Below are 16,178 nucleotides of genomic sequence, written 5' to 3'. Positions count from 1 at the left end.
ATATTTATGAACAATGTGCTATATGGCATGGGAACAGGGATTTAAAATGCAGGCCAGGCCTAACCACGCTCTTGGAAGAACAAATGCCCAGAGGTAAACAGAGTTTCATTTTCTAGATGAGTTGTGAAAAGCCAGTCAGCAAATTGAAGGCAAAAGGGAAAACGAACGATAACCTGACATTTTTTTCAGATAAATACAATTTTTTCATTCAGGAACTAAATATCTACATTAAAGCTTCCTAAAAAGGGTTACTAATATTAGAAAAGTCATTTTCTATACAAAATTATTTGTTACTAATACGTTAGAATACAGCAGTTAATAGGAAGTGAAGGCAAAATGCCAAGAATGACGATTTAATGCTGAAACATAAAATGTTAAAAAAAAAAAAGGAGGCTGAAACATGACAAAATACTATTGTTAAAAAATGATAATATAAGTTTAAAAAATATCAGAGGAATGAATGAATTTTAAGGGAATAGGGAGTTCTCTAGCGAGCCCGTGGTTAAGACTCCGCATTCTCAATTCAGGGGGAACAATTCAGTCCCTGGTTGGGGACCTAAGATCACGTAAGCTGCAAGGGAGACTGGACCAAAAGGTGAAAGTAGAGTGTGAAATGCAATTAACAAAGCAGGAACAAGAAGACAGCGTCTCCCAGTAAGAGGAGAAGAAAAGGTGAAGGGCAGTTCATGAATGTTGTTAGGCTCAGATATATATTCCACACTGGCACTGGCCTTTTGATGAAATGTCAGGGAACACCACATTCAGAGCTTGGCTTCTGCAGCTAACAATCAGGGCCACATCTGGGCTTTCCAGTCAATCATTTGTATCTGGCAAGTAACTGAGTTCTCAAAGCTCCAATTTACTGACTGTAAAGAAGACAAGGGCCCAATGGGATGCCTGTTTGTTTTAAAGGCAAGAAAAGCTATTAATGCCTAGTAAGTGCAAAACAACCTGATGCGAAGAGCTGGCTCATTGCAAAAGACCCCGATGCTGGGAAAGATTGAGGGCGGAAGGAGAAGGGGATGGCAGAGAATGAGATGGTTGGATGGCATCACCAATGTGGCGGACATGAATTTGAGCAAGCTCCAGGGGGAGATAGTGAAGGACAGGGGAGTCTAGCATGCTACAGTCTATGGGGTGGCAAAGGGTCAGACAAGATTGAGGGATTGAACAACAACTATTATTACTACTACTTAATAATGTTGAAAGGGACTCCCTGGTGGCTCAGATGGTAAAGCGTCTGCCCGCAATGCACAAGACCCGTGTTTGATCCCCAGGTCGGGAAGATCCCCTGGAGAAGGAAATGGCAACCCACTCCAGTATTCTTGCCTAGAAAATCCCATGGATGCAGGAGCCTGGTGGGCTACAGTCCACGGGGTCGCAAAGAGCCAGACATGACAGCGACTTCACTCACTCAGACTTCACTCAACAGTGTTGAAATCAGTTCACATTAGGAAAGAGATTGGATATAACACATGGAGTAACAAGTCCTTGCCTGATATAAAGTGTGGGTATCAGACTTTCTAACTACTGGAAGTGTTTACCTAGTGTGTACTCTAATTTCCTCCAACAACCCAATACTAGAATAAATTGCCAACATCCATTGGATCATCGAAAAAGCAAGAGAGTTCCAGAAAAACATCTGCTTTATTGACTATGCCAAAACCTTTGACTGTGTGGACCACAACAAACTCTGGGAAATTCTTAAAGAGATGGAAATACCAGACCACCTGATCTGCCTCTTGAGAAATCTGCATGCAGGTCAGGAAGCAACAGTTAGAACAGTTCCATGCAGGTCATGGGAACAACAGACTGGTTCCAAATAGGGAACGGAAATACAAGGCTGTATATTGTCACCCTGCTTATTTAACTTATATGTAGAGTACATCATGAGAAATGCCAGGCTGGATGAAGCACAAGCTTGAATCAAGATTTCTGGGAGAAATAACCTCAGACATGAAGATGACACCACCATTATGGCAGAAAGTGAAGAACTAAAGAGCCTCTTGATGAAAGTGAGAGTGAAAAAGTTGGCTTAAAGCTCAACATTCAGAAAACTAAGATTATGTCATCCAGTCCCACCACTTCATGGCAAACAGATGGGGAAACAGTGGAAACAGTGAGAGACTTTATTTTTGGGGGGCTCCAAAATCACTGCAGATGGTGACTGCAGCCATGAAATTAAAAGATGCTTGCTCCTTGGAAGAAAAGTTATGACCAACCTAGACAGCATATTCAAAAGCAGAGATGTTACTTTGCCAACAAAGGTCCATCTAGTCAAGGCTATGGCTTTTCCAGTAGCCATGTATGGATGTGAAATTTGGACTATAAAGAAAGCTGAGCACTGAAGAATTGATGCTTTTGAACTGCGGTGTTAGAGAAGACTCTTGAGAGTCCCTTGGACTGGAAGGAGATCCAACCAGTCCATCTTAAAGGAAATCAGTCCTGAATATTCATAGGAAGGACTGATGCTGAAGCTGAAACGCCAATACTTTGGCCACCTGATATGAAGAACTGACTCATTAGAAAAGACCCTGATGCTGGGAAAGATTGAAGGGGATGACAGAGGAGATGGCTGGATGGCATCACTGACTCAATGGACATGAGTGTAAGTAAACTCTGGGAGTTGGCGATGGACAGAGGGGCCTAGCAAGCTGCAGTCCATGAGGTCACAAAGAGTTGGACACGACTGAGCGACTGAACTAACTGACTGACTCTTATTTCCTCCAACAACCCAATACTATAATAAACGTGCTGTCACTTTACAAGTGGGAAACAGGCACAGAGAGATGCTATAACTTGCCCAAGTTTGCCTTATATTTAGAAGAGAAGGAATTCAAACCCTCGAACCCCACTTCCAGAGTTTATAATCACAACTACCAGCTTTATAAACTGGACCAGGTTTATAATCTCAAATATGTGTATTACTGAAGTACCTAACATAGTGAGAAAACTTAGAAAAATTCATGAGAGGCCTAAAATTAAGGGAAACATCTCCCAGAAGTACAGAGAAGAGATGGGTGTATAATAAGGAACAACAACTTGAATAATATAGGAAAAAATTATTACACCTTGGTGTGCAAATTTATACCATTTCTTATTTAATTGAATTTATTGATATTCAGAAATATCTTTATTTCTGGGAAAATCAAGAATAGGATACATATACTTATCTTAATTTTAATTTTAAAGTGTTTTGAGTCTTAATCAGTGATATTATTATATTTAAAAAAAGTGGGTAGACTATGAAATCTAAGGCAGGTAAACGATTTTCAGAAAGATCTTATTTAAAAATGACAATCACATTTGCATCATTTAACAAATGGCCTTTCAGAAGTATCATTCCTGAAGCCATAGTTTCGACTTCTCTTAGGTCACAAAACATAGGGTACCTGATGAGAATTTCAAAATATAAATTCAAATGGATATTGCACAATTCAAATAAATTAGAGACTGATCAATGCAAGGAAAAATAATGCAAAATAGCAATGCAAATGGGGAGAAAAACAGGCTGTTTTAAAGGGTAGATTATATGATCACGTGGGTCTTCCCAGGTGGTTCAGGGGTAACGAATCCATCTGTCAATCAATGCAGGAGATGCAGAAGACGCTGGTTTGTTCCCTGGGTTGGGAAGATGCCCTGGAAAAGGAACTGGCAACCTACTCCAGTATTCTTGTCTGGAGAATCCCATGGACAGAGGAGCCTGGTGGGTGAGCTACAGTCCATGGGGTTTCAAAGGGTCAGACACAACTGAACGACTGAGCGTATATGATCATATATAGAGGAAAATGCATGAGAAACTAACAGATCTCAAATGATGTAATGCCTTATTTTTATTTTTTAAGCATGATGTAAAGGAATGATTTCAACAGAGAAGGACTGAATTCTCCCTTTGTGCCATGCCTGTTGAGACTGTGGTGTGGCTGATGAAGACTGTGACTCTCTGTTAATACAGATAAGCTGATACTGATCACACCATTAACAGACTTTTTTCTTTAATGCAAAATTTCGCTTAATTTCTGTCCTGGTATATGTTTTTTCTCATTTGAGTTAGAGCTCCGTTGGCCAAATCACCCACCTTAGAGGATTACTCTACTCAATTGAACCTTCTTATGGCAAACATTTGACGTAAAGGGTGCTTTGTCAGCTTGGTAAACACTCCTCTCTCATCTCACCTGCTCTGCAAACAGCCCCTTCTCCCCTCAATAAGCGCTTACAACTCAATGAACCACACTGCTGGTCTCTTTGGGGAGATTTTTAAAGTAGCTTCTTCAGCAGTTGACTTGATACTTCACCTTTTCATGCTGTTCATGACATTATCTGTTTTCCGTAGGGCTACACAAATAAAGGTTTAGTGTGTAGAGAGAAAAGAAAAAAAAAAAAAAACAGGTGTGTTGTGTTTGTTTGAAAGAAGGGAAGAGAGATCCTTTTCAATAAAAATCAAACATCCTATTTTGATGAGGAGATGGTTACATGCATTATTTACTGAAAGAGGAAAAAAAAAGAACAGAGTAAAATACAAGACTCGGGCACTTGAAGAAACTTGCGGGATGGAATATAAAGTAGGGTTCAACAGAAGAAAGAAAAACATTTATTTATGGTTTTGTATTATTTATCTTTGCTTTTATGTATATTTATATAGATAGAAATATGAAAACATAAAATACTTTTACACATGCTATAAAATATAAAGGAAGCAAACAACAAGCTTATATAATATATTAATTATATATTAATTATAATATTATAATTAAATAATATTCCTTCGGCAAGTTTAGAAAATAAAGATGGCTGAGGTGACAATGGGTCCAAGAACACGGCCTATAATTTTTTCCTTTTAGATTTTTTTTTTGTGAGATATGTTTCTAAAGTCTTTATTGAATTTTTACCATATTGCTTCTGTTTTATGTTCTGGTTCTTTGGCCATGAGGCATGTGTGATCTTAGCTTCCTGACCAGGGATCAAACCCACACCTCCTGCATTGGAAGGTGCAGTCTTAACCACTGACCGCCAGGGAAGTGCCAGCCTATATACTTGTAAAGTTATTACTTAAATAATAATGACTTTATCATTTCAGAAATGAGGAAACTTTACCTAATCTACTATATTCCCAATAGTATTATCATCTAGAACTGAACCATAAATATCTTTCCAATTTTCTGCAGTCTGCGCAGGTTGATCCAAAGTAAGCTCAATGGAAAGATGTGCTCAGTAATCATGTCTGACTCTTTGTGACCCTATGCATTGCAGCACACCAGGCTCCCCTGTCCTTCACTATCTCCCAGAGTTTGCTCAAACTCACGTCCACTGAGTCAGTGATGCTATCTAACCATCTCATCCTCTGTCACCCCCTTCTCCTTTTGCTTTGAATCTTTCCCAGCATCAGGGTCAACGAAAAAATATCCAAGGGTAAATTTAACACAATTCTTTTTAACTTCATATGTCATTACGTTTGTGGAGGAGAGGAATTTAATGCAGGATTTTCAGTAGTAATGGGCTCGTTACTAGTGTTGATGTTGATTATTGATGTGGTTGCTCATTGCTGTTGTTCAGTCGCTCAGTTGTGTCTGACGTTTTGTGACCCCATGGACTGCAGTCCACCAGGCTTGCTGCTGTTTTTAAATTTTATCAACTGATCTACCAGCAAACACTCTGTTCTCCTTCAGCTGTAATTAGACTTTGTATTTCTACCATTTTGGTGAATTGATACAGCTAAGAATCTGGAAGCTCTCCTTGATTTTAAGATGATATTTATCATTAGACTCATTAAAAATTTCCAACTGGGTAATAATGTACCCCTGACTTTTCAGACTTAAAAGAGGTAAAATTTTAAACTAAGAGGTTATAGAGGATCAAATCTGACTTGTTCTAATGGGAAGTAGTCATTTTTATAATTTGAAGTAACAGCATTTAATAGGTAATAAACTGTTAATATTCTACCTTCTGTGGACTCAAATGATGATTTTAATTGAAAATGTTATTTATATTTTATTGAAGAATAGTAGTAAAATTTTACAAAAGTAAAGTAGATATGTAATCGCTCTCAACTTTATGAAGTAATAGCTATTATTGCAGAACATTAAAATTTTAAAATAATGCTTTTGCCATCCAGGCAAATATTTTCATCACATTCTTCTTCCTTTTTATACTGTAATACTTGTCAATCTCATCAGGATATTTAGCAGATTTTCCCCTTGCTGTGTACCTATGATAATTCATTCTTTATTACAAGCTGACACATTCACCATAGAGAGCTTGTTTCCTCCACTCAGGATCACATTTATCTGAAAGGAAATTCACAGGACTAGCATCTCAGCAGATGTTGGCCACTTTTGCTAGTTTAGAAAGATGTCATGGGGGGTTGTCAGAGTCAAGTATTTGTGTTAATCAAACGACTCCTAAGTACACAGTCACTGAAATGCTTGAGTTTGAAATAAAAATCTGTGTTATTTAGTTTCAGTTTAATAGACTTCACCACACACAAATCCTTGAGTATCATACAGTCTTTGTCTGGCTGTGCTCCTTATTACATAAGCTCTGATTTGGACAAGCCCTTATCCCAGACAAAAGGTATGTTTTATTTAAACAGACACCCTAGTTAAAAGAGGGCCTCTTCAAATTCTCACTGTGCAAGAAGTGAGGCCTCAGACACTGGGTGGATGGTCCCAGGAGAGCAGCTGGGGGTATTTGCTCCACCATCCCACTCTTCACTCAGTGGCCTGGTCTCTCTGCTGCAGGCACATGATCCGGCCTCCCTGTGCAGGGAGAGAGGAGGGATGCATTTGGGGAGATGAGTGGGGACCACTGCTGATTTAGGAACTGACCCTTTTTTGGGTCACTGTGCTGCTGTGGGGCCACCATGCTGCTTCCTGTCCCAACCCCATCCTGATGCATGTGGACCACTGCTCTACTCTCTCTGCCTCACGACAAAGACCTTGTCCAAGCCCAGGGAGGCTGGCAGGTCATCACAGAGCCTGCTCCCTTCTGCTGGGACTGGGTAGTGTGGAAAGGTCTGCAGGTCTTGTTGCCCACTAAAAATTGGCATTTGCTATCTGTCTCTACAAGGATTAAATCACAAGATGCTGTGAAGATGCTGACCTTCAACACCCCTGAAAGGAGTTCAGGGTGGAGATCTGGAATGAGGCACTCTGCTTGGGGCAAAACTGGCAGAACAAATCTTCAGCTAGTTATTTTCAGGAAATGGTTTTATGAGCCCAATCTCTTCGCATCGAGAGAAGCACTAAAATCATAAATGCTGACATCTGTTCTTCACAAAAGCAGCAACCTTCTACAAAATGTGTGCTTGATTGCATGTATTCCCCTTTCACTAAAATCACACATATCCTGACTTTCCCCCATACCTCTTTGGAGAAGTTTCTCAGAGCTCTCTGAGATGCTGTCTCCCAGGTTATAGTCCTCATTTTGCCCCAAATAAAACTTAGCTCACAACTCTCATGTTGTGCTTTTTGTTGCTGTTGTTGACATTGTCCAGCACTGGCTGGGGTGCCTGAGCACAAAGGGTCAGAGTGAGGTCTAGGATAGCGGCAGGAGTTACTCTTCAGGCGCTACTCCCTGGCCTAGGCATGGTCCACATAGTGCCAGCTTGGCTGAATAAAATTCAGTTGACTTTGTGTGTGAGTTGTGAACCCTACTGTATGCATCACCATCCAGCAGCCTGCAGCAGAAAACAGGCAAGAAGTGAGATCTGCCAATCCTGATCCTCCAACATGTACACAAATGTATACAAATGTATGTACGTAAGTCTCTAACATCAAGGTTAGGTAACTTTTTGGAGATAAAATTGCCAACATCCATTGGATCATAGAAAAAGCAAGAGAATTTCAGAAAAACATCTACTTCTGTTTCACTGACTATGCTAAAGCCTTTGACTGTGTAGATCACAATAAACTGTGAAAAATTCTTAAAGAGATGGGAATACCAGACCACTTTTCTCTGTCTCCTGAGAAACCTGTATGCAGGTCAAGAAGCAACAGTTAGAACCAGACATGGAACAACAGACTGGCTCCAAATTGGGAAAGGAGTACATCAAGGCTGTATATTGTCACCTTGCTTATTTAATTTATATGCAGAGTACATTGTGAGAAATGCCAGGCTGAATGAAGCACAAGCTTGAATCAAGATTGCCAGGAGAAATATCAATAACCTCAGACATGAAGATGACACCACCCTTACATAGAAAGAGAAGAGGAATTAAAGAGCCTCTTGATGGAAGTGAAAGAGGAGAGTGAAAAAGCTGGCTTAAAACTCAACATTCAAAAAACTAAGATCATGGCATCCAGTCCCATCACTTCATGGCAAATAGATGGGGAAACAATGGAAACAGTGACAGACTTTATTTTTGGGGGCTCCAAAATCACTGTGGATGGTGACTGCAGCCATGAAATTAAAAGACCCTTGTTCCTTGGGAGAAAAAGCAATGACAAACCTAGACAGTGTATTAAAAAGTAGAGCCATTATTTTGCCTACAAAGGTCCATATAGTCAAAACTGTGGTTTTTCCAGCAGTCACATATGACTATGAGAGCTGGACAAAGAAAAGGCTAAAGGCCAAAGAGCTGTTTGTTTCAAACAATTATGCTGGATAAGACTCTTGAGAGTCCCTTGGGCTGCAAGGAGATCAAACCGTCAATGATAAAGGAAATCAACCCTGAATATCCATTAGAAGGACTGATGCTGAAGCTGAAGCTCCAATACTTTGGCCACCTGATGCAAAGAGCCAACTATTGGAAAAAGACCTAATACTGGGAAAAATTGAGGGCAGGAGGAGAAGGAGACAACAGAGAACAAGACGGTTGGATAGCATCACTAACTCAATGGACATGAGTTTTAACAAGTTCCAGGAGACAGTGAAGGACAGGGAAGCCCGGCATGCTGCAGTCCATGGGGTCACAAAGAGTCAAACACCACCGAGCTGGCTGAACCACAATTCTTCGGTTAAGGAAAGCTTTGTGGACCTTTCTGACCACCCAAAGGTAGACGGCGCTCCTTGTCTGAGTTGGTTTCTGGGACTGAAATTAGTCTTTGTAATAAAGTAACAAGGGTGAGAGGCTAACTACAGAAGCCAAGAAAGAGAGATGGAAAAAGATGCTGTAGGTTGGGCATAGAAGAAAAAGCTAAGTGAGAAATCACCTTTAGTGGGGAGAATTAGGAAGCTTTAACCTGTCTCATCTTCAAGGACTACAGCTGTTCCCTGCTCTTCTCCGTATAGTCATCTCAGGGTATCTCTCAGTTCTAGCACAATCTATAACTCAGGACGGCCCTAGTGGTGTCTGGAGTGAGGGAGGCCCAGGTTCAGTCAGGACAGGGGTGAGCAGGACAGGGCAAGAAGAGAAGCCACAGAAGATAATGCCAGATAGATGCAGGGCTGCAGCGCTGGGGGACCAAGGGGGAACACCGTCCCCCAGCCCCACTCCCCGCCCAGAAACCAGTGGGAAGATATCCTGGGAGGGGTCAGGAGTCATAGTACCATCCTGAGCTATAGGTTATCCAGGAAAAAAACGAGAGCATGTGTTGTTTTGTGCTGCTATTAATACCTAGATAGCATATTCAAAAGCAGAGACATTACTTTGCCAACAAAGGTACGTCTAGTCAAGGCTATGGTTTTTCCAGTGGTCATTATGGATATGAGAGTTGGACTGTGAAGAAAGCTGAGTGCCGAAAAATTGATGCTTTTGAGCTGTGCTGTTGGAGAAGACTCTTGAGAGTCCCTTGGACTGCAAGGAGATCCAACCAGTCCATTCTGAAGGAGATCAGTCCTGGGTGCTCATTGGAAGGACTGATGCTGAAGCTGAAACTCCAATACTTAGCCCACCTCATGCAAAGAGTTGGCTCGCTGGAAAAGACCCTGATATTGGAAGGGATGTGGGGCAGGAGGAGAAGGGGACGACAGAGAATGAGATGGTGGATGGCATCACTGACTCGATGGACGTGAGTCTGAGTGAACTCCGAGAGTTGGTGATGGACCGGGAGGCCTGGCGTGCTACGATTCATGGGGTCGCAAAGAGTCAGACATACCTGAGTGACTGAACTGAACTGAATACTTTGTCTTCAGTTTTGTCTGGAATATTCATTTAGCCTTTAACATATTACCTCCTGTTACCTCATTTTTTAATATTGTATGCCCTTTACTGAAACTAAACTGAACACGTGTAAGGACTAGGAATCAGTTTAAGCTTCTTTGGGTCTGGAGCCCATCAAGCACCTGGTTTGTCTTCAATGGATACTGCCTGATAGACTATAGGAGACCATGAGGCGCTCTAGATGAAAGTGGGTATATACTTATTTAGTTTTTGAATGAAGACCTTTACAAATACAAGGTCAACCAAAATGACTGTTAAGAGTCCAGGTTCCAGGGCAAGACTGCCTGGGTGAGAAGGTCTAAAGACTGGCTCTATACAACCTGTGTGACCTCGGGGAGATCACTCAGTGTCTTTATGTTTCAGTATTCTGATCTACAAAGTGATCATCATAATACCACCTCCTCCACAGGGCGGTTCTAAAGATTAGTAAACATACTCCAAGCACTTGGAACCGTCCCTGAGTGCGGCAATAGGCTCTGTGCTTTTGTCATCCTGTCTCAGCTGCTTGATGCTACGGCACCAGCTTTAATTATAGAGTTGTTTAGGACAGTACCCTTGACTTCATTCATGAGTGGTGACTCCTTGAAGACGGGCAACTGGCCTTCAATTCCCCTGCCCCACTCTCCTCAACGTATCTCTGGAAATTATCCACAAATGGAACTGAAGGACCCCCGGCCAGTGGCCTTACCTAATGGCAGAGAGGTAAGACTGGAGAGGCACCTTGGTGACCAACCTAAGCCTAAAGTCTGCAGCCCCTGAACACTTCACGTCTAACAGGCCTCCTAAGAACATGTCCTTGTCTCATAAGGAATTAGGGTATTTGCTCTGGCTCTGGAAGCTTCCGAAAGGTCTGCATCAGTAGCAGCATTAACGGTGGGGTGCATATAACATGAAGGATGTGAAAAATGACCCTCTGGATATGGGAAAGCAATCTTAAAGTGTTTCTTTATTAAAGTTTAATCCTGAATTTACTAGCCAGAATTTAATAATATTGTATAATACGTAGGTAATTTATAAGTGAGAGATTTGTGCATGTTGCGTGCTTTAGTCATGTCTGACTCTTTGGGACCCCATGGTCTGTAGCCCACCAGGCTCCTCTGTCCATGGAATTCTCTAGGCAAGAATACTGGAGTGGGTAGCCACGCCCTTTTTCAGGGGATTGTCCCAACATGGGGATTGTCCCAACACAGGGATGCAACCCATGTCTCTTACATCTCCTGCATTGGGAGGCATATTCTTTACCACTACGGCCACCTGGGAAGCCAAGGGAGAGACATATACCTGGGCTAAAAGCATTTTCTCAACCATGCAGGTTCTGATAGAGACAGTCCCTGGAGTTGCACAGTAAGTCAGGGAAGGTGAAGGGCTTGTGATGAATTCAGTGTAGGAAGAAGGAGTAACCTGAGCTGGTGGGAAGGAGAGAGGGCTTGTGGTTTTATGCCCAGGAGCTGGAGCAGTGATGTTCCCCCCACCTATCCTCAAGAGACCACCCCGGCACTTCTGGCAATTTCTGTAGCCTTGTGGAAACAGCACAGTCCCTCGAAAGTGCCTCAGTTTCAAAGATGTGGGCAGGAATGGCGTCTTGGGCCTGTGGATGTCACACCTCAGCAGATCTCGGCCGAGGCAAGAGATTACTGTTACAGGGGAAAGGCCGGGCAAACAGACTGTCCCCTCTGAAGCACTCAGAACACTTCCACCTTCTTTCAGGGGAGAGACAGGAGAAAAAGCACTCGTTCACTCATTCAGCCTGGTTCTCCTTTGACGACTGAGGCCAGGAGGCAGTAAACTCTTCCTGTAAAGGGCCGGAAAGTGAGTATCTGCAGCTTGACTGACCATACGGTCTCTGTCACAACTATTGCCCTGGGCCACGGCAGAGTGACAGCAACTACAGACGATCTGAAAGCAACTGGGGATGGCCATGTACGGGCTCAGAAACTTGGACTTCATATGATTCTTACATATCACGAAATAGTATCCATCTTTTGGTTGCAAATCATTTTGTAAGGCGATGATCACTTTTAACCCACAAGCACTGCTAAGACAGGTGACCAGATGGATTTAGACCATAAGCCACAGTTTGCCAACCCCTGGCTTAGAGAAAACACTAGTTTTGTTGTTATCATTGTTTCTTTAAAAGTGTGAACATCTTTCCCTTGCCTCTAACTTGGCATTGATGAATAAAATACTTTTTTTCCTCTTGCAGCTGATTTTTCATTAAGCCCCCAGAAGTTTATCAACAAGAGCTAATTCTAAGAGCATATGAATATTGAACAGGGAACCAACATAATCCCTTTTGTTGTCAGTGTTTCTTCAAATTAGATATTGAATGTCACCGAGATGGTTATCTTCGTCTTTTCTAAGGGATTGTGTGGAAATAAAATTACCTTAGCTAATAATATGCAACAACTAAATGCAAAAATAGTTCAGCCCCAGCCTGAAGCAAATTAAGCAGGCTGAAGGTAAGAGAAACTCTGACAGAAGAATAAATGGGTATTCTTTCTATCTAAACCAAGATATGTATTATTAACACTGGATGGTACTTACAACATCAAGAGTAAAATAAAGGAGTATTTTGTGCCTTTCTTCCTATGATAGGGTGAAATATTGAAATGCAAATATCAATAATCAGCTATAAAAGCAACTTAGCTTGCCTGTATTTCAAAACATATAATTTAGTATCATAGTACAGTTTAACAGAATTGCTATGATCTACTTCTTGGGAACTGGAAGTTACAACAGTCTGGAGATGCAGAGCCTGATGCCAAATCCTGGACCACAGCTTCAGCATCCCCATATCCTGGCCCCTGACCGGGATAACGTGTATGATTAGAAATGCAGGCAGCTCGTGTCTGCAAACCAGCACCATAATATTCTCTAAGTTTACTCAGCCATGGGAGGCTTCAGACCAAGTGCAGTTCTCTGTATCTTCTTAATTATACTGATCTTACAGTTAAGCTAAGTGTTCGCCAACAAATTTAATCGTGATCTTTAACTAGTTATTTTGCAAACAGCTTCATGTTCTGGAAAACACTTGTCCTTCTTCTCGTGGCCTGTGGTTGTGTTCAATTCAAAATATATATTTAATCCAGGAGAGCTAGAGAGTTGACCCATATACACAGGTGCCAGTGACCAACCACTAAATTATAATTTCCTATGATTCAGCCTAATAGTGTGCATGAAGTAAATTCGCAGTTGGCCTTACCAAATATGCTACATTTTTAGTAAATGTTGTTTTCCTCCCAAGGCTGCCAAAGAGGTAAAAAAGTGTTAGTCACTCAGTGGTCTCCAACTGCAATTCCACGGACTGTAGCCTCCAGGCTCCTCTGTCCATGGGTTTCCCAGGCAAGAACACTGGAGTGGGTAGCCATGTCCTTCTCCAAGGGATCTTCCCAACCCAGGGATCAAATCCAGGTCTCCTGAACGGCAGGCAGATTCTTTACCATCTGAGCCAGCAGGGAATCCCTCAAACAGGCATATTGTACCATTAAAAAGATACTTACCAGCCTGAGGCAAGCACATATGCCTTTATATGTGCTCTGCTTTCTTAAAGCAATTATATTCATTAAATACATTAATAATGATTTACAAAAAGATTAGTACTATGACTTTCAATTTGCCTGTGTGACAAGATACGCTAACCCCCACTCCCCACCTCCAGACTTCTTTCATTTACAATGTACTCAGGGAGCTCAACTGGAGTCATATTTGGTTTTTTATCATCATCAGAAATGTTAATGAGAAAAGCAGGTCATTTCATAATGCTGCTGAGGAGAGAGGACACCATCATACACACACACACACCCTTTCACAAGGGAGTGTTATTTAAGCTTCCAAGCAGACCCGCCCCTCTGTGGGAGGGCCACACCACTACAGACCCAACCACGCTTCTGTGGAGAGACCCCCCCTGGTGTGGAAAGGCCCCCCTCTGGGACAGGCCATGCCCCCGCAGGCAGGCCACCCTACTGTGGACAGACCACCCCTCTGTGGAGAGGCCCCGCTGGCGTGGACAGACCCCTCTGGGACAGGCCATGCCCCCGCAGGCAGGCCACCCTACTGTGGACAGACCACCCCTCTGTGGAGAGGCCCCGCTGGTGTGGACAGACCCCTCTGGGACAGGCCATGCCCCTGCAGGCAGGCCACACCACTACAGACAGACCACTCTTCTGTGGAGAGAGGTCCCCCTGGTGAGGAAAGGCCCCCCTCTGAGACAGGCCTCTCCCCCATAGGCAGGCCACCCTACTGTGGACAGACCACCCCTCTGTGGAGAGGCGCCCCTGGTGTGGACAGCCCCCCGCTGGGACAGGCCACCCCCTCTGGACAGCCGCCCTCCCCACCCCCTTGTGGACAGCCCCCCAGGGGTCCTGAGTACACACCTGTGCTCGTGCGGTATGTGCCCGTGTGTGCTGGCGGCAGAGGGTCCCCCTGGCTCTGGCTGAGACTCCTCATGGGGGGCTTCTGATAGACGCGGTCTTCATAGATGGGGTCGATGTGGTGCTCCGGAGATTGCAGGGCCCGCAGCTCGGGGCCCAGGTGGCCGTGCTGGCTGCTGTACGAGGCCCGGGACCCAGCTGGAAGGAAGGAACAGGAGACAGTCAGACTCACCCGACGTTCAGACAGAACTTGTTTTATCCAAGACATGTTTGAATTTGGGGAGGGGGACAGAAATGTTGAAATCTGCAGAAAATCCAATGAACGGCGCGCAATGATAGCAAGACGACAAGCTTGTCAGCTTATCAGCATCACCCAGCCGCCTCGCTTTGCTCCCGAGTCTGATCTCTGAATATGGGTGATAATGATGCTGAGATAAACCCACACTGAACAGGGCCAGTGGAACACATTTTTCTCAGCCTAACGACCAGAGCAGGTTTCCTCACTGAAGAAGCCAGGCAGACTGAAGTCACCCCTAAAAAGCTCCTATTAGTTCACAATTCTTGCTCCTGAAATTTTATGGTGGCAGTTCTTATTTAAAGTATGAGCAGGTAAATAAGCCACGGAGGCAAGCCATCCTGATGCTATTCCAAAAAAGTGGACCAGAATTCATCTTCTTCAGCGGTTTTTCCCTGGACAATGAGTGAACCAAGATGTTCAGCCTTACAACAGCCTAAATCCCCGAGAGAAGCAGATTTTAAAGGAAAAAAAAAAAAAGTTTTAAAGTGATGTTTCCTTTATTCTTACCCTCCAAATGGAAAGATTGGTATCTACTCTACCTTCCTCTGAAACGGTTCAAATGGTTGCCACAAACTGGCTTCATTTCTAAATTAAGGCTACACATTATTGTAAATCCTTATTTGTGTCTTTGGATTTTTCTCTTTTTTTGGTGTAGTGTTTTTTTGCATTGTGTGGGAAGAGGTGCGGCTTTGAAGCAGTGCTCTGGACCAGGGAATCCGTACAAGAGGAACACAGTCTTAGGAGGGTCAAGAGCTCGAGCTGACACACAAGAGGTTGATGCAGAGCAAATATTTCATCAGAGGGATGGCCAGAATCCCAGGAGCAGACATGCCAGGGGAATCATCTCCGTGGGCACAAATGGAGTGCAGGACATCTAGGGACACTGAAGGGGCACCGAGGAGAGATGGCTACCCAGCAATGGTGAGGACAGGACCACACAAACCCAAGTGAGGCGACAGATGATTTTAGCAAGACCCTTCAGATAAATTTCCAAAGCTAATAACCTGCCTGGTACACTTGGATTTAACTGTCAGCTGCCTTTGAACAGTCCCAGTTGGGAACCCTCCATTTCAGCTTAAAGCAAGAGGGGGTTGCACTTCCTTGGTTTTAGTGGTGTTTGTGGGCAGTTCGCTCTCTCTGTCCTGCCAGTCCACCGCCTTCACTGTTGGCCACTTTAAAGCCAACATCTTCAACGTGCAATGATTGGCTGCTTCTTCAGGATCGTCTAACCTCAAAGATTTTAATATTCTCGTCTAGTCTATTTAAGGATAAAGCCATTCAAAAGTTTTGAAACTGCCAACAAACAAATGTTTCGCTGGTGTGTTTCACAAAGGCTGCTTTACATTTAAATCAACAGAAAACAGAGCGATTCCAAAGGACTGGGGCAAGGTTGGGGCTTCCATGAATTCAA

The 16,178-nt window shown here is 43.1% G+C and overlaps 1 protein-coding gene across 2 annotated transcripts in view; it reads right to left on the bottom strand.

Moving 5' to 3' along the window:
- The window catches only part of CTNND2 (catenin delta 2), a 935,828-nt gene that overhangs the window by 432,604 nt on the left and 487,046 nt on the right, over positions 1-16,178 (bottom strand). For both annotated transcript variants that reach the window (XM_068990784.1, XM_068990785.1), the window contains one exon: positions 14,473-14,667. In XM_068990784.1, coding sequence (XP_068846885.1) covers positions 14,473-14,667 — 195 coding nt within the window. The remainder of the gene's footprint in view (positions 1-14,472; positions 14,668-16,178) is intronic.

Source organism: Capricornis sumatraensis, chromosome 18 (genome assembly GCF_032405125.1).
Source record: "Capricornis sumatraensis isolate serow.1 chromosome 18, serow.2, whole genome shotgun sequence".
In the NCBI taxonomy this organism is placed as follows: domain Eukaryota; kingdom Metazoa; phylum Chordata; class Mammalia; order Artiodactyla; family Bovidae; genus Capricornis; species Capricornis sumatraensis.
The sequence above is the reverse complement of the archived record's forward strand: the minus strand, read 5'-3'. Positions and strand labels throughout refer to the sequence as shown.